Source organism: Puma concolor, chromosome A1 (genome assembly GCF_028749965.1).
Source record: "Puma concolor isolate L17-30 chromosome A1, mPumCon1.1.hap2, whole genome shotgun sequence".
Classification (NCBI taxonomy): Eukaryota; Metazoa; Chordata; class Mammalia; order Carnivora; family Felidae; genus Puma; species Puma concolor.
This window is the reverse complement of record NC_141667.1, coordinates 161,636,064-161,654,609: the sequence shown is the minus strand read 5'-3', so window position 1 is coordinate 161,654,609 and position 18,546 is coordinate 161,636,064. Positions and strand designations below refer to the sequence as shown.

Here is an 18,546-nt window from a genome sequence, read left to right as displayed (position 1 = left end):
GGGTGTCTGGGGACCCCAAGCACGAGCACAGGCCACTGTCAAGGCCCATTCTCATGGTTCCAGATCAATGCCTCCAGCCACCTCTTGTCTTCTAGCGGAACAAGATGGTCTCTGTGCTGCGGCCCATGTCTTCCCCAGGTGAGCACAGGTCCCTGGACGTTCCTCTGGCTTCTCCTATATTTTGTTCTGGTTTTTGAGTTCCCTTCAGACACTTCATTAGGTTTTGATATCCATTAAAGGAAATCAAGAAAGTCCTATTCAAATATACACCTGTACGGCCGTCACCCAGAGACCCTGGCTTGGGACACGTTGGTGAGGAGCAGACCCTGCCCTGTTTCCTTCTGACCCCACACCTCCCCTTTGCTATTTTCTTACCTTGCTGTCCTTTGGGGCCTGGTGGTCCCGGAAGCCCCTTCAGACCTGGGGGACCCTCTGGACCAGGGAGTCCTGGCTCTCCTTTGATGATGTCGTAGGGCCCTGGGGGGCCTGGGGGCCCAGGGAGGCCTGTGGGAATCAGGGGGGCCACCGGTCAATCCCACTGTCAACATTCGCGGGAGCAGATCCCAGCATGAAACGCAATCCAAACACGTTTCTCAGAAGTCGCTCGGTATCAAAAACACATGTAATAGGTCTTCACGAGACGTACACGTACCTACACCTTGCTACTGTTCAACATAAAGTCCTGAATCCGTGGGACTGACCGATGTTGGGGTCATTACTACAAACTGGGAACTGGGTCTCGGAGCCCCTGACAACCGTGGGCCAGCAGGTGGGGCTCCATGCCTCCCAGGGATCCCTCCCTGACCCGGAGAGCTACAGCATGTGCAATTAGGTCTCATCTTATGCTTCTCTGAAATCTGCCTTATGGACATTATAACCACAGTCTTCATCCCTTAGTGACGCAAAAACTTCATCCTTCTGCACTACAGCTCCTGAAAGATGAGCGGCAGCGAAGGAGTGCGGAGGCTCTCAGTCAGCCCTGGCCCCGCTTTCTTCGGCCAGACATCTCCAGTCCTGTCCTGCCTTCCACACACTGTCCCCATTTCTTTCACTCCCCCATTGTACTTTTTAAATTTTTTTTAACATTTATTCATCTTTGAGAGACAGAGAGAGACAGAGCGTGAGTGGGGGAGGGGCAGAGAGGGAGACACAGAATCCGAAGCAGGCTCCAGGCTCTGAGCTGTCAGTACAGAGCCCAACGCCGGGGCTCAAATTCACAGACTGTGAGATCATGACCTGAGCTGAAGTGGGATGCTTAACCGACTAAGCCACACAGGCACCCCTAACCTTTTTTCAATTTTTTTAATGTTTATTTATTTTTGAGAGAGAGAGAGAGACAGAATGTGAGCAGGGGAGGGTCAGAGAGAGAGGGAGACCCAGAATCCGAAGCAGGCTCCAGGCTCTGAGCTGTCAGCACAGAGCCCGACATGGGGCTCGAACCCATGAACCCTGAGATCATGACCTGAGCTGAAGTTAGACGCCCAACTGACTGAGCCACCCAGGTGCCCACCCATCATACTTCTTAATGCATTCTGCTGGCTCAGTCTGTCTCTCGAAACATGATTTCAAAAATCATGGAACCCTAGAAACGTGGTCAGACCAGCAGAAACTGGAACTGGATGCCTGTTGTACTTAGACCATTTCCTCCCATCTCGGGAGGCGGCCTTGGGGGCCGGGAGTCGCCGCATGTGGGGGACAGACAGCGCAGAAGCCACAGAAGACTCTTTCTTGTGCAAAACTCCTTGCTGCCCAGCCCCCTTTCACACAGGCCCCACCTTAACCTGAGGACGCCAAGCAGAGCCTGTAGGACTGCGAGTCTTGAGTCTGTCGACCCTCCCCGGCTGGATTCACCAGTCTGACTTTTAAGACGCGTCGCTAATAAAATGCCGACTAGGGTAGCCTCACACAGCAGTCCTGACAAGCTACCAAAGAATTCGTAATCAGCTGCTTGCCACTGATACTCAAGCCGCTTCTCATGGGCAAAACCAAACCCTGATCCACGCGTTCACACCGTCGGCAAGGCCCCACCAGCCCAGCACATGCTCCTACCTTTGCTTCCAGGGAAGCCCTGGTCACCCGGATCGCCCTTAGCTCCCTGCAGGCCGGGGAGGCCTTTCTGACCTGGAAGAAAGAAGAACATTGTCTCTGCACAGAACCCCCGAATCCCCAACGATACGCAAGCACGGGCGCATGCACGCACGTCCACGTTCACGCATACACACAGACGCAGGGAATGTATTTCCAATCAACTCTCAGAGAAGAAAAGAACATTCCTTCCGGTCAGCTATGTAAACTTTTTAATGACACTCTCTCCTCTAGAACCTGGAAGTCACATTTTTCCCAACGTGCAAACGTTCCCAAACCATAAAATGACCACAAAAAGCAGACAGGCACATGATCCTGCTGGGGTCACAGTTTGGGTCACCCATGTCCCCAGATAGAGCCCAAGACACCTGTAAGCTGGGAACTGGTTTTAGTCACCTGTCGTTCATATGTATCTGATTCGGCAGGAAAAGAGCAGTGCCTGGGAGCCGGGAGGCAGCCAGTACATGCTGGCTTAATACGTTATAAATCAGTGCCCCGAATCCATGATGTCTGACATACAAATGATCTACTGATTCTCTGTTCTTAATTTTTTTGAGTTTATTTATTTGAGAGAGAGAGACAGGGAGAGAGAGAATCTCAAGCAGGCTCTGCACTGTCAGTCCTGAGCCCAATGTGGGGTTCGATCCCACAAACTGTGAGATCACGACCTGAGCCGAGATCCAGAGTTGGACGCTTCACCGACTGAGCCCCCCAGGCGCCCCTGTAAACTGATTCTTAATAAGAAAATCAGAGCGTCTTTACACAGCCATTCATAGGATGATACAAATCAGGCTGCCACACAGACACGGCATTTTTAACTCGAAGAAAACCCGATCTTGCGTTGTGACCCAGCTGGCCTATCGGTGTGAAAGTGCCAGCGGACAGGTTCTGTCTTCAAGCAGCACCTCCTTTACTGTCTTACCTTGAAATCCTGGAACTCCCGGAGGTCCTATGTCACCCTTAGAGCCCGTGAGTCCTGGAGAGCCACCGATTCCCTAGACACACACACAGAGCATCAGCTGGGAGTCGCTAGGACACCGTAAGTCTCTCAAGTAGCCTGGAAGTCGGGAGGCTGGGGCAGCCCCTCAGTGTTCCCCAAGAGGCTCTGTGAACAAATGGGGCCTATGTGCAGCCGCAGTAGGAAGCTGGGAACTGGCACGTGTCGCTTCGCTCCCCTGTCCCCTGTCCCCATCTGTCTGAGTGGTGACTTCCCAGAGCAGGTGCAAGGCCCGCGACCTACCGCCCCTCCCCCACAGCACAGGGCCCAGAACAGATCTGGGACTTTCTGAACACTGTCGTGGCAACATGTCAATCTTTCAACACCAAACTACCTTCTGGAAACTTTCCTCCAGACACTCAAGCATAACGAAATTTCTTTAGAATTAGTTTAATATCTTATCTGAAAAGTGATTTTAAATGTGGAGAGAAAAAAACGAATACTAAGGAGGATTATTTTTAAGTTTACTTTTACTTGTTATGAGAGAGAGAGAGCATGCGAGCAGGGCAGGGGCAAAGACAGAGGGACAGAGAGAATCCCAAGGAGGCTTGCACTGTCAGTGGGGAGCCCGATGCAGGGCTCGAACTCCTGAACTGTGAGATCATGACCTGAGCAGAAACCAAGAGTCAGACCCTTAACCAACTGAGCCACCCAGGCACCTCTACCTTTCTCTCTAATAGCAACATTCATGTTTGGAAATGTATTCTCTCATTTTTCTGGCTATTTCAATACAGTTCCTTCTCTAGCTCCTTTCTCAACATATAGTAAGTTGTACTGTTTCTCACATGTATTTGTGTCTGTGCTTTACCTTGTTTAAAAAGGTGTCCTAACAAGGGGCGCCTGGATGGCTCAGTCGGTTGAGCGTCCGACTTTGGCCCAGGTCATGATCTCACCATCTGTTGAGTTCATGCCCCATGTCAGGCTCTGTGCTGACAGCTCAGAGCCTGGAGCCTGCTTCAGATTCTGTGTCTCCCTCTCTCTCTGCCCCTCCCCCTCCCTCTCAAAAATAAAGATTAAAAAAAAAAAGTGTCCTAACGAAAACACACACAAATATATGTATGTATACACACACGCACACACATACACACACGTCTATACATGTACATGGAAACAGCCAGCCAGCCACTGACAGCACCAGAACTAGGGAGTGTATTTGTCACTGAGGCTTGCTTTCTTCATTAAGCGTGTAAACAGATTTTTTTTTTAATTTTTTACTGTTTATTCAGTTTTGAGAGAGAAAGAGCGTGAGCAGGGTAGGGGCAGAGAGAAAGGGAGACACAGAATCTGAAGCAGGCTCCAGAGCCCGACGTGGGGCTCAAGCTCACGGACTGTGAGATCATGACCTGAGCTGAAGTCAGACATTCAACCAACTGAGCCATCCAGGGGTCCCTAAACAGGATTTTTAACCCAGGCACTGAGCGGTGATCCTGTGTGACATTCCCCTTTCACAGTCCTTGTAAAACTGCACAAGAAAGAACGTGGGAACAGCAGCCTACTACGATGTCAGGAAAGACAGCTGATGACCAGCAAGGGGCAGGAGCCCTCTCCAGTCCTGGAGAGGATTTAGGACTGTGACGCCCGTGGACAGGTGGACACACACACACACACACACACACACTGTGCTGTGATCCTGTTCACACACAAGACTGACAAACAGACAACTCACAGGCAGGCCCTGGAATCCTGGATCTCCCTTGGGTCCTGGAGCACCGGGAGCCCCCGGCCAGCCTGGGTTTCCTTTGTCACCTTTCAGTCCATCAAGCCCGGGGAGCCCCGGAGGCCCCATGGGTCCCGGAAGCCCTGACAGGAGACACAGAAATGACAATCTGGGGTGAGAGGGTGATTTTATGGACAAGTGTCTTGGGCTTGGCTGTCATCCCCGCTGCCCAGCTGTCCCCAACCAGGGGCAACAATAGTGGATCAGGCCGTGTGAGCACAGCAGAAACCCAGCAGGTCCTCAAAGGGACAACCTGCTCAACGGGCAGAAAATGTTGATATGAATGTGCTGGCCCAAGCGTCCAGTGCCGGGGTATTGTCTCACACAGTGCAGGGCACGCCAGAATGACCATGTTCCAAGCCACCACGGGTGGCTCTCATGTTCCAGTCTTTTCCAATAATGTCTAGTCTACCTGTAATCACTTGTCATATCTACCGTGTTCTTTCACAGAAAGGACACAGGCCTCCAGCGGAGGCCAAAACACAAGGGTCCCCAAATAGCGTAAGCAGTTTCAAGTTATAGGAAATGCTACGAACCTCTAAGTAAAAAACTTCAATTGAAGGTTTAAGTATTTAAATCTCGTTTACACTCGTGTGTGTGTTTGTGCCTTCTGGTTCAGTCCCAGCTCTGGCCCCGGTGTGACACCCTTACCTGGCAGGCCAGGCTGACCCTGTGCGCCCCGGTCTCCTTTAGGCCCCTCCACAGCGTGGCCCGGAGCTCCGGGTAAGCCCGGCTGTCCTTGTGGCCCCGGGGGACCCATGAATCCTTGCTCTCCTTTGGATCCGGGAATTCCTGGACTCCCGGCTTGTCCCGGGAAGCCCACGTCGCCCTTTGAACCTAGACAACAAAACCAGTTTGAGATGGTGGGGAAGCACAGGGGAGAAGAGAAAGCCTGTACGTCGAGGAGGAGGGAGCTGTGCGAGGGGTGGGGGAAAACCAGAGCCGGGTGCCCTTTCCCCTCTTTATTGAGTGACACACGGGACGCCGACCGTGGCTGACCCGGGGAAGAGTAAGCTTAGAGTGTGAGAGCCACCTGTCATTCTTCATATTTTGTAAGGAAGTGTTCTGCCGAAAAGCCATTGGAATACAGGCTGAGAGGGGTCTGTGAGCACCTGCACTGCTAAATTAAGGGCTTGCTCCATCGACAGGTGAATGAATACACAGGTGATACTCTATCCACACCGTGGAACACTACTCAGCAAGAAACGGGAGGGAACTACTGGTATGAGCTCCAACACCCGTGAATCGCAAACTAATTGTGCTGGGCCAATAAAGTCAGACTTAGAATAAAACAGGATCCTACTGATAGAAAATTCTAGAAAATGCAACCTAATCTACAGTACCAGAAGACAGAGCAAAGGGTGGGGTTGAGAAATGATTAGGCAGTCCAAGAAACTCTGGGGTAATAGGCATGTTCACTATCTTGAGTGTGGTGATGTTTTCACAGATTATACATATATCAAACCTTATCAAACACAGACATCAAATAGCACTCTATAAATGCGTGTAGCTTATGGTATGTCAATGACAGAAATACGACGATACGCTATTTTTTGAAGTTTTCAAGGTAAGAACTTATAGGGAACAAAATTCCTCCATGTTTAGTTCCCAACATACCACCCAGACATGACTAATAAAATATCAAACTTCCAGGATCGTTTCAAGGTTATTAAGAAACAATAAGAAAGGAGGGAAATAGACTCGTGGCCAAAAATGGTCATCGGGCCTCTCTTGTGACGCTTCCTCTGCTTTTTCAAAAGTACAATGTCACCAGATGCTGGTCTGTCAGGGGCCAGGAGAAGGCATGTGCCCCAGACCCAGCATCCTGTCACTGCCGCCCACTGCTCCCTCGCAACTGCCCGACCCACTCAGCCTGGGCCACGTGCGTCAGTGGCGAGTGGAAAAGAAGTACGCATGTAGCGAATGTTACCTTTCTCTCCTTTGGCCCCTGGGAACCCTGGGAATGCTCTTCCAGGCAGGCCTGTAAGACAAGGGTAAGAAGTCACATCCACATGTCCTCAAACAGTTGGTCCTCGAGTACAGCACAAAACCCTGTCGACTCTTTAACACCACCACGTAGAAATCAGCTCCTTGCACTCCTGAGTAAAATCTCGTTTCTGCAGTTGTTCTAAGAAGTCCTGGATGGGATGTGTATAATTTACCACTTTTCTTAAATACTTTCAGCACACGACCATTACGGCATTTAGTAGAAATGCTCTATACAAATAAGTGCTGATTTTCTACCACCATCTAGACACTAACAAATCGGCTGTTCCCAGACGACTGTCCAGCTAACAACGTTCTCGAGGGAGGCAGGGAGAGCTGGTGCTATTGGGGACTGGGGGGCAGCAAACACCGGAAAGCCCAGAAACGTGAGTAAGGGGCTTGCAGGAGGATGAACGTGGGGGGAAGGGAGGTATGGAGGCATTTTTATGAATTACTTTTTATGAGAAAATGAATGTTTGCAATAGAAACATAAGGGGTGCAGAACGAAACAACGAACTTTTAGAAAGAGGCCAACCCTGGGGCGCCTGGGTGGGTCAGTCAGTTAAGCGTCCAACTCTTGACTTCGGCTCAGGTCACGATCTCAGGGTTGGGAGTTCGAGCCCCGAGTCGGGCTCTGTGCTGACAGTGCAGAGCCTGCTTGGGATTCTCTCTCTCCCTCTCTCTCTTTCCCTCCCCTGCTCTCTCTTTCTCTCAAAATTAATTAATTAAAAAAAAAAAAAAGCAGGGGGCCAGCCCTGCCTGCAGCAGATGCCCCAGGGCTCCTCTCCAGCGACACCCCCACACCCACGCCCCTGCCTTAGGCTCACCCGTCTCAGACCGCAGGTGTCATTCTTGCTACACACAAGCATTACCGTGTACGTGGTTCTCGTCGTCAGAACCTGCAGCCCCCCACAAGGGATGGGAACAGATCGGAGGGCAAGAATTGCTCCCAGGACCCTTTCTCTAAACGGGGAAAATCCAGGCAGAGGAGGGACAGCCTGGACGTTCTGTGTGTGTCTCACTCACCCCCGGGAGTCCAGGTGTTTTGGGTCAGGCCCGTCAGTACAGGACCTGCCCCTCTTCTTATCCAGGCCTCTCCCCTCGTCCACACGAGTGTATAAACAGCGATAAGGACACGTGGTACAGATACCACTTTGTGCCCAGCCCTGGTCACTCAGCGTGGACTGGAGATCTGAGTGATGCCGACCCTGGAGCGACGCCAACCCCTGAGCAATGCTGACCCCGGAGGAGCATTTATCTCGCTCTAAAGGGAGCAGGAGCCACCATACCTGGTTCCCCCTTCTCTCCCGCCGACCCCGGGATTCCGTCACTGCCAGGCTCCCCTTTCTGGCCGGCTGGGCCCGCGGGGCCAGGTTTCCCAGGAAGACCTCGGAGAGAAGAGCCACATTAGTCAGGTCTGGACCCTGTCACGACAAGACACTCATTCCCGACAGTTCCCCAGGGAGCCGTTACCCCGTGCATACCCAGCATCCTCGAGGAATGCACCTCAAACACAAACATGCTTCTAGAACCTACTGGAGCCACAATGCAGCCAGTTCAGCAGCTCTGGTTCTGGCTCCTGACTGGGGGCCACATCTTATAAAGGCCCCATGAGCCCCCCTAGACTCTAGACTCAGTCTGTCCATCTGCAAAGTGGAGGGGTGTGCCAACCCGTGACACTCTGGGGTCCACGACTTGTCACCTTGAGGGAAACGCCCAGCTTCGGTGGCCCCCACCTCATCCCCACAGGCCCCTGTGTGTCCTCTGTCTCCTGTGTCCTCAGGTCTCTACCTGCTTCTCCCTTGACACCGGGAATGCCAGCCGATCCCGGGAGGCCTCTGTCCCCTTTATCCCCAGGCAAGCCAGGGCTTCCTAGAGGAAGAAACAAGATGGCAGAATGCCATCAATTCGAGACTTTGTTGTCTTTGGACCCAAGCTCAGAAGGAGGCCCGGCTCACCTACCTGGATAGCCAACGCTCCCAGGGGATCCTTGGGGGCCAGGGGAGCCAGGGATCCCCGGGATCCCCACGCTTCCTTTCTCTCCCTTCTCTCCAGGACTTCCCGGAAATCCTGCAATCCCTTGATCTCCCTGTGGGCAGACATCGAACCCATTAATTTCGTACCTGTCCCCGGGCACGTGTCTGTGGGCCCTTTCTGGATAACACTATACGGATTCCACGTCCTGCTTTCTAGCGAAGAATTAAAGTCCACGTCTGAAAACCGGGGATAAGTGGGAAGCCCGGAACAAGAACCAATTCTGTTTCTTCTCTGCACATGTCTCCTCACCCTTCCCTTCAAGCCCTGGGCTGGCTGGCCCGCCTGTCAACAGTCTCCAGATTCTTGCCAAGGCAGGGGAGGTGCACAGAGGGGGCCAGAGGGACAATGTGCAGTAAATCAGGGGAGACCACTCTGAATCACCGAGTGTGCAGAGATGCTCAGGTGGCCACAGGGGGCAGTGTCCACGCAGGACATGGTTACCTTGTCGCCAGGCCGGCCCGGAATCCCAATGCCAGGGAGGCCTGCCTGCCCTTTCTCGCCCTTTGCGCCTTTCTCCCCGGGTAAGCCAGGGACGCCCTGCGGGCCGGGGATCCCAGGCACGCCTTTTTCTCCGGGTGTTCCTGTAAACACACACAATTAACACCTGAGTGCGTGCTTGGCGGGTGCTAATATTAAACATGGAAAAGCGCCCTGACAGCCACCAAGAACGAGGTGGAACGTGTGTGCCTGCATTTATCGATCCCTTAGTCACACAGGCAGACGCCACCACCCGCACATTAGTGCCATGTTAGGAAGTGACTCTCCTGTCTCTTAAAGACCATCATTCTACAAAGACAGAGCAGACATACGGTAACTCCTTGGCATATTTACGCTGGCAGTAGTATGAAAAATGACTTTCGTGTTCCTTATTCTACAATCAATTCCCGTTATTCAGAAGGATCAGACGGGTCATGCGGTGGGCCAAGGAAAGCAGATGCATACCTGGTTTCGTGAGGTGTGCTGGCAGCCAAACCTGTTTACAAGCAGGTGTAGACAGCAAGCTAGATGTTTCTACATGTCAAATGGAGCGATACCGTGCCTCGTGCATAGGGAGGGGGCCAGCTTCCTGCCTCGGCTCCCCTTTCCCTGTGGGTTCGGAGCGGTGCTAGCCCAGACCCACCCGAGGCCGGATCTCTCCACCTCTCTCCAGCCCCGTCGCGGCAGTCGAAGCCAGGTCAGGATTGGGGCAGCAGAGCCCAGAGGACTCTTCTGGGCTGGTGCCAAAGGGCACTGGAGGCTGGCTTAGACAAGTGGGGAGCCAGACCGCACCAGGGAGATGGTGGCCAGGTGGCCAGTCACTTGGAGGTGATCGAAAGGTGATGGTAGACAGCCCATGTTTTATTTGATTGAACTGTGATTTATTATTATTATTATTTTTTTTAGTAATGGTCACAGTGTCAGCCAAGTGCCATTGATCCCGAGGCAGGGGACCATACAGGACTGAAGATGTGCACTTGGGTAAAAGTGCACATGCCTGGACTATGCCCTTGGGGCGACGCATGCCATCCTGCAGACCTGTCCCCGCCAGCGCGGGGACGGGACGTTCTGTTCTATAGAAAGAAGACCCCTTGTGTGAATCCAATGTACCTGGCAGGCCCATTCCACCAACTGATCCTTTGGGTCCAGGGAGCCCTGGAGCCCCCGGGGTCCCGCCGATGCCGGGGTCACCTTTAGGTCCTAGGAGAACAGAGGGAAAAGCCCAACAGGTTAATGCCTATGAAAAGTGCTGGGTGACATTCCCTTAGCGTGAGCTCCTGGCACATACTGGGCTTGAACTTCACTCCGTACCTGGCTGCCCAGGATGCCCTGCCTGGCCGTCCTTTCCTGGCATTCCCGGGGTTCCAGGGTCTCCCCGGGATCCTTTATCACCAGTTGGTCCAATTTGTCCTGCAGGTCACAGAAAAGAATCATGATGACCACATCTGCCTAAAAGACAACCTTGCAGAAACACAGGCTGGTCTGACGTTGCTGGTGCACCACTGAAGAGCTGGTCAGACAGGTGGACATGCCTTCACTTCGTCTGCTCACCTTTTTCTCCTTGGTCTCCCTTCTGACCCTTCATGCTGCCCATGTCCACCTTATCCATGGACCCAGGCTTGCCAGGGAGACCCACATCTCCTTTGTCGCCCTTGAAGCCGGGGTCTCCCCTGGGCCCCGAGGAGCCCGGGAAGCCGTGGTCCCCTGCAAAGGGAAGAGAAGGCGCCTGGTGAGACGCAGAGGTGACAAGGCCTGGCCCTCCTTCTGGCGGGCAGAGCCGCCGATGAAGAAGGAAGGCAGCATCGCCAGGCAAGTGTCTGAGCTACTGGAAGGATCTGGGCCCTGAGTAAATGAACGGTAAAGCCCAGTTTTTAGAATTCATTATTTGCGAATAACTCAAACATGCATGTGACTCTGCTTATTATGAGTTTAAATAATTCACATCTCCCCTCTTTCCTAAGAAGCTTTATCTCACCTGTTCACAGTGCCTCTCAATTCTATACAAAATAAGAAAATGGGGAGTTTTCTTACTCTACTAAACAAAAGACTCTTTTTATGTCTCACAAAGTCCATTTCTTTAGAAACATATTTTGGGGCCAATTTCAAATAACCAGATAAGAAATAAAAATTAAGGCCTGTATATTTGCCCCTGTTGCTAACGTGATTCTAAGGACTCCGTGCCAGTGACCTTGCACGATGGGAGATCCCACTGGCTCTAAAAAGAGCAAACACCTCAACCGTGCAGGTGAAGGAGCATCTGGAAACCGGTCTTCTCTCTGATTGGGGCAGAGCACAGCCCCTGCCCCCACAGGCACGGGCATGGGCACAGGCACCGTGAGCTCCTACTGGAAGAGGGGTCTCCCCGACCCTTGCTTCACCTTCTTCTTTCCTCTGCCTCTTGGTAAGAAATAGCACCTTCAACCCTTCCAGAGTTCCCAACAGACACAGAGACACAGACACAAGACGGGCTCTTCTGGAGTGACCAGCCCCTACCTTTTTCTCCGGGCAATCCTGGCACTCCCGCTGGGCCTGGCGAGCCGGGCTGCCCCGGGGTCCCCATGACACCCATCTCTCCCTTGGGACCTGCAGCAGATGAGGGGCTGTGAATGCAGACCGAAGACGCGGGGAGTCGGGGACAGACAGGGGCAGGCGTTTACAAGCCGCTTACCTGGAATGCCGGGAAGGCCAGGCGTGCCCTGCTGTCCGGGAAGACCGGGGAGCCCAGACTGCCCTGTCAGGCCGGGCAGCCCTGGGGACCCTTTGTCTCCTTTGGGGCCCGGCATGTCGAGGCCTGGAAATCCTGGGAAGCCCTTCTCTCCCTTCAGTCCAGGAGGGCCTACAGCGGGTGGAGAGCAGGAGCGGTGAGCAGGGGGCTCCGCGGTGCACCCTTCTGTGTCCCGCCATCCCTTTCTGCAGGCGGCACGTGAGTGTGCGGTCCACCCTAGGGGGCTGGGAAACTCCCACTGTCTCGGGCAGCCGTGTCGGGAGCCACGGGGGAGCCACGGGGGAGCCACGGGGGAGCCACACGAGCACTGTCCCAGACCGAGCCCTCCCTCCTGCCAAGCCCCCTCCCCCTCCCCGGGCCCTCCCCAGTGTCCACACCCAAGACCAGCTGCTTTTCAGCTGTGTTCCCGGCTACACTCGTGGGCCCCCAGCACCTTCTCCCTTCTGGGACTAGTTACTGAAGACCAGGGCGGCTCCAGGACCAGTTAGTATACGTTACCCACAACTACCAACCCCCCACAGAAAGGTAAGGTGGAGACACCAGTCATTCTGAATTAAAGGAAAATGTCACTGAATACACATGAAGTGGGGCGGGGGGGGGGGTGCTCTCTGGCACGTAAACCAAGCTCAGGGAGAGGAAAAGAAAGATACCCACAAACTCTGGTTAAGGGGGCAATCAGACAAGTCTCCCCAAACAGAATCCCCCTCCCCCTTTATTCACTAGGGGGCTCTAGTCCCCACTTCACTCAGGCTCCCGAGCCGGCCCCTTCCCCTTGTGGAGCGGGATGTGGGGAAGGGATAATCACCTAAGGACCCTGGTGGTCCCTGTCCTCCAGGGGGGCCCATCGCTCCAGGTGGGCCTATCCCAGGAACTCCAGGGGCTCCCTTGGGACCTTGTAATCCAGGTGGTCCTGGGTCACCTGGATGGGAAGAAATTGTAAATGAACCGCACAGACACCATACGACCCACCCCCACAATCAGCCACAACAACACAGGACCGTAAGCGCTAACCGTCTGCGATTTTCATCACTTTCAACAAACGCAGAGAACCTAACAGGTGCCCCGTGGACACCAAACCAACAGGCCCAGCCTCCATCCACCACAGTCCGCATTTGTCTGGAAGAAGTTACCTCTGATTCCCTGGAGGCCTGGGGGGCCGATAACACCATGCTCTCCCGGAACGCCCGGTCCCCCGATGTTTCCCTTCTCCCCAGGTGTGCCAGGGATGCCGGGAAGACCAGGCAACCCTTTGAGTCCAGGCAGACCGATGCCAGGCTCTCCCTGGAAATTCCCAAAACACAGAGAAGCCGGTTCAGCAGGAGAGGACGGGATTCCATCCGGCCAACGGTGTAAGTGCAGACGGTCGGTAAGAAGCTGTCCAACCTCCAGCCTACGAAGCCTTCACGCACCCATCCCCCTTCCGATTTCAATACAAATCGGAGGTGGTTCGTTTTTATTACTGTTATTTTATGAAGGAAGAAAATGCCTTCCAGGTCACAGAGGGAGGATTCCCACCCGGGTCCCCGGCCCTCCGCTCGCTTTGTGTCTGTGAGGAGTGGAGTCCAAGTGATGGACAAAATGCCCAATGTGCTTTGTGAGCGGCTAATAGACAGCTTCCTATGAGGTGGCAACGTTCCAGGATAGGACCAGGACACCATTTATTGAGATTTTTGTCTCAGCGACGGCTTTCACCTCAAATTAAACACGGAAAGGATGTCATGAATCTAAGGGCTTTGATAAATGCAGATGATTGACGACGAAGGAAGTACTCTGAAGGCCCGAGGAACACTATGTCACCGGGCCCCCCTGTTGTCCACCGTGGCCACAACCTCCAGAGGAAGTAGCCACTGGAGGTTCTTCCACGCGTCCCAGCAGCAAATTCACAAAACAGAAGGAAGTGAATCCAAGGGACTTTTGAAGAAGCACAATACTTTAAATCATGAGCCAAATCCTTATCCCAATTCCATTTGCATTTACTAACTCATGAGCCTCACGTGTGCGAAGCGACCCGCGTGGCACCACCACGGACTAGTGTTTCACGAGTGCATCTAGTGCAGTTTATGAGGGGAAGCCGCGTCAGCCACACAGATGGAGTGGGACACTGTGAGATCAGGTGCGTTTGAAGAGAGCGCTCCCCTGGGGTCACTGAGACACAGCTGCCTCCGTCACCCGGTCCCCCACGGCCTCTGCCCACCCTCCTAACAGAAAAGGAACAGGCCAGGGGTGCCTGGGTGGCGCAGTCGGTTAAGCGTCCGACTTCAGCCAGGTCACGATCTCACGGTCCAGGAGTTCGAGCCCCGCGTCGGGCTCTGGGCTGATGGCTCAGAGCCTGGAGCCTGTTTCCGATTCTGTGTCTCCCTCTCTCTCTGCCCCTCCCCCGTTCATGCTCTGTCTCTCTCTGTCCCAAAAAAAATAAATAAAAACGTTGAAAAAAAAAAATTTTAGAAAAGGAACAGGCCAGGCCAGCTCTTTTGTTGGCAAGGTGAAATTGGTCAGCTATGCTCAATGAGCAGAATTTCAAGTATTAGCAAGTGGCAGAGGGATGTCTGAGGCCAGGAGAGTCCTTAAGTCCCTCGAGCCCAGGGGTCCCCAACCGGGGCCATGTTTTCCCCGGTGACATCTGATAATGTTCAGAGAGACAGTTCTGGTTGTCACAACTGGGGACGGATGTGGGGTGCTCCTTCAGTATCTGTGGGCAGCGGCAGAGGGGGAGGTGGCTAAAGAGCCCACGATGTCCAGGGCAGCCCCCGCCATGAAGAATTACTGGACCAGAATATCAGTAAAACTAGACCCTCCTGGGTTGCCATCGCGCCTTTCAGGACAGTGGCCTTCATGCGGCTTTGTCCTGTCGCTCACAATAAGACCCGCACTGTACGCTGAGATACAGTTCACACTCAGGCAAGAGCACACTCACAGAGCCAAAACGTACGGTTCTCCCCCAAACATCAACCGCCACACACAGTGTGCTTATTTTCTATTCCGCGCGCCACATTTTATGTGTCTGATGAACAGCAAGGACGGGGAAAGAGCAATCCGAGGAACGCTCAGTACCCACCTTTTGGCCGGGCACACCCGGGTTGCCAGGCAAGCCGTTAAATCCTGGGCGGCCTGGGCTCCCGGGAGGTCCCACGTCTCCAGGCAGGCCATCGACACCTGTTTTGAAGAGTCAACACTCACTACTGTCATAATGCTGGTCCCCACTTTCTTCACTGCCCTGACACTCTCTCAGACGCCCCTGAACTGGCTGGACTGGCCAACGAGGAGCCCTTCCAAGGAGCTTCTAAGAGGAGCCTGAGGCCACCCCAGCCACGGGGTGGGGCACCAGCCTGCACCAGCCAGAGCGGCTTGGTCGCCATGGACCGCAGGCCCGTGCCTGCCGCCTCTCCCCCACCCTCCCCTCCTCCTTTCCTCGCTAACCTCGGTTTCTCTGCCTGCCCCACCCCCCAAGGGCACAAGCAGCCTAGGGTGGCGTCTGGATCCGCTGTCCCCAGCGCAGCCAAGGTAGGGGCCGCCTTGCGGGAGAGGCCCACCCACACCTCCCAGAGCAGACGCGCGTTTCCGCGGGACTTCTGATTCCGGGACACGGTCCAGTTTGAGCAGCCCCGCTGGGGACCACTGCTTCTCAAGCCACTGGAGGCCACACCACCGGAGGCGCGTGGGGCATCAGAGGCTGTCTGGGTCCCAACCCTAGAGGGTCTGGTGGGCTAAGGGCTACCCCGGGGCTCTACTGTGCACAAAGTCTATCCCGCGGGATGCGGAGGGTCCCAACGCTCAGGGATTTGTAAGTGTGCGGAAGCAGGTGCTGTGGGGCAGTTGTAACTGGGGAGCTGGACACACGGTGCACCTAACTGCCCACCGGCATCCGCATCTCCAAACCACTTCGTGCGATTGGGCAGAGAGCCTCCGATTGGGAGACCTTACCACTAAATTCTGCCTGTCACGATGGTGAGATGGGGCTCACTGGGAACAGGGTTCATGGACAGGCGGAAGGTCGAGGCACTGTCCCTGTGACCTTGAGGGTGGCTGAGAGCCTCTGGCCTTCAAGCCTGACACAGGCCGCTGTGTGTGTGTGCGTGTGTGTGTGCACGCGTGTGCAAATGTGAGTACGTGTGCGTGCATATGTGTGCGCACGTGTGCATGCGAGTGTGTGTATATGTGTGGGTGGGTGTGCATGTATGTGCACATGTGAGTGTGCGTGTGTATATGTGTGGGCATGTGTGCGTGTGTGCATGCACGCACACGCGAGTGTGTGTATACATGTGGGTGGGTGTGCATGTGCACATGTGAGTGTGCGTGTGTGTATACATGTGGGCACGCATGCGCATGCATATGTGTGTACGTGCACATGAGAGAGTGTGTTCATGTGTGTGCACATGTGTGTGTACGTGTGCACATGTATGTGTACATGTTTGTGTGTGTGTATATGTGGGCACGTGTGCATGTGTGCGTGCATGCACATGCGAGTGTGTGTGTATACATGTGGGTGTGTGTGCATGTGCGCATGTGTGCATTGGCGTGTGTGCATGTGGGCACATGTGCGCATGCATGTGTGTACATGCACATGAGAGTGTGTGTTCGTGTGTGCACGAGTGTGTGCGTGCATGTATACATGTGGGCATGTGTGCGCATGTATCTGTGCGCGCATGTGCATGCGTGTGCATGTGTGACGCAGCTCCCAGACGAGTGTGAAGGCCTGTAACCCTGACAGTGGGTGTGATGCACGCAGGGCCTCTGGACAAGAAGCTGGGGGCCTGGAGAGCTCTTTCCATGAGGTTCTGCACGCATGGCCAGTAAAACAGGGGACAGGATGTCGGCCCAAATGGGAAAGAGGTGCCCCTCGCTGCTCACAGCGCCTGCTCAGTCCGCACCAAGGTGTATGATGGCAGGTGCCCCCACCAGGGCCTGCCTGCAGGGTTGACACACCCAGGACCTTGTCCTTCTCACCCCCTCACAGATTTCAGAAAGAAATGCTGCTTCTGAAATGCCAGCCCCGTGGGGATCCAGGCTCCATGCTGTGGGGGCCTCCTCCCATTCCCCAGCACCCTTCCCGGAGACCCAAACCCAGCCCGGCACAGTGCTGTTGCTCTGTGTACCTCTTGCACTGATGAGGAGAGCGCCCCCAATACCCCAAAGAGCTTCTGTCAGCTCCCCGGGCATCGGCTGGGCCCCTAAGGTCCCAGCCCCTCCTGACCAACACCCGCAGCGTGGAGGCAGCACGTCACCCAGTGCCCTGGTGGGTGGATTCACCGCCCTCCAGGCTTTGGCAATCTTCCCTTAATGGCACATCGCTACCTCAAGCAGTGTGTTTGTATCCCTCGCTTCTTTCTCTCCTAAAGTTTACGTGTAAACCAACAGAAAGACCACAGCCCTCGATGCCGACAGCTGGGCCTGTGTGGGCCATGAGTGGAGCTATGGGCCCACTCCGGGTGGGGCTTGTCCTCCGGGTTTACCTTTGGGGCCAGGAGGCCCTGGAAATCCGATTCCGGGCTGGCCAACAGCACCCTTCTCTCCCGGGAGGCCTGGCCTTCCCGGCGTTCCAGGAAAACCTCGGTCACCTGTTGTGAGCAAGACCAACCATCAGGGTGAGAAAAACGTGTCAATGTCCCAGCTGTATCTCCAGACAAACTAGGACACTAAATGTACCTTGGGGTCCTTGGAAACCCGGGGACCCCGGAAGTCCTTGTGCTCCGGGGGGACCAGGTAGGGGCACAACTTGTCCAGCTTCACCCTTGGGACCTGAGGAAAGAGCACAGACACTAAGTGAGAGCCACCATCCTGTCTTGAGTGAGGACTCTGGGTGACAGCCTGCATCCTGTCCCGAGCAAGGACAGTGAGAGCCCGCATCCTGTCCTGAGGGAGGACACAGTGACAGCCCGCATCCCGTCCTGAGCAAGGACAGAGAGAGCCTGCATCCCGTCCTGAGTGAGGACAGTGAGAGCCCGCATCCTGTCCTGAGCACACTTTGTACCTACAGAGAAGCCCCATGTGGATCCCTCCACTTCCTCTCTCTACTTTTCTAGAATCTTTCACAGCGAGCTCTTCCCGTTTTCCCCAAAATTTACATCCAGAAGAACCTAGATACCTGACACATGAATTCTCTAAGAGTCCAAAGTAAGGGTCACAAAACTAGAAAACGAGGTGAGATGACCATGGGTAATTTGTTGATTAGCCTGACTCAAAGCCAAAACACTTCACTGTTCAATTTATCAGACAAAGCCAATTCTAAGCTGCTTTGAAGCCGACCTCAGTTCTGCTTGTCTAGTGGTAAATGACCTCTAGGACATGCTAACTGGGCGATCCGGCATGATCTGGAACACTGCAGCCAGGCAGCTGTGAGCTGTGTGAGTGGTACAGGCACTGGTGCCTCAGAGATCCACTGGGGGTCAGGGCTCAGCTGCTCGGAAAGCACCACGGGGTCACCTCCAAGGACACCACATGGACTGCTCACACGCCCTATCGGAATTTAAGACATACAGGGCCTCCCAGGAACAGCCACCACATTCTTTAGCTAAAGACTCTGGG

At 54.3% G+C, this 18,546-nt stretch overlaps 1 protein-coding gene across 2 annotated transcripts in view; it reads right to left on the bottom strand.

The window, feature by feature from the left end:
• Positions 1-18,546, bottom strand: part of COL4A1 (collagen type IV alpha 1 chain) — a 155,011-nt gene that overhangs the window by 13,314 nt on the left and 123,151 nt on the right. For both annotated transcript variants that reach the window (XM_086708422.1, XM_086708423.1), the window contains exons 27-46: positions 17,668-17,760; positions 17,475-17,579; positions 15,080-15,177; positions 13,155-13,305; positions 12,830-12,943; positions 11,968-12,135; positions 11,793-11,882; positions 10,851-11,003; positions 10,611-10,709; positions 10,410-10,499; positions 9,264-9,403; positions 8,748-8,874; positions 8,577-8,657; positions 8,075-8,173; positions 6,730-6,780; positions 5,451-5,636; positions 4,749-4,882; positions 3,008-3,080; positions 2,050-2,121; positions 376-504 (exon numbers count right to left, since the gene is read on the bottom strand). In XM_086708422.1, coding sequence (XP_086564548.1) covers positions 376-504; positions 2,050-2,121; positions 3,008-3,080; positions 4,749-4,882; positions 5,451-5,636; positions 6,730-6,780; positions 8,075-8,173; positions 8,577-8,657; positions 8,748-8,874; positions 9,264-9,403; positions 10,410-10,499; positions 10,611-10,709; positions 10,851-11,003; positions 11,793-11,882; positions 11,968-12,135; positions 12,830-12,943; positions 13,155-13,305; positions 15,080-15,177; positions 17,475-17,579; positions 17,668-17,760 — 2,253 coding nt within the window. The remainder of the gene's footprint in view (positions 1-375; positions 505-2,049; positions 2,122-3,007; positions 3,081-4,748; positions 4,883-5,450; positions 5,637-6,729; positions 6,781-8,074; positions 8,174-8,576; positions 8,658-8,747; positions 8,875-9,263; positions 9,404-10,409; positions 10,500-10,610; positions 10,710-10,850; positions 11,004-11,792; positions 11,883-11,967; positions 12,136-12,829; positions 12,944-13,154; positions 13,306-15,079; positions 15,178-17,474; positions 17,580-17,667; positions 17,761-18,546) is intronic.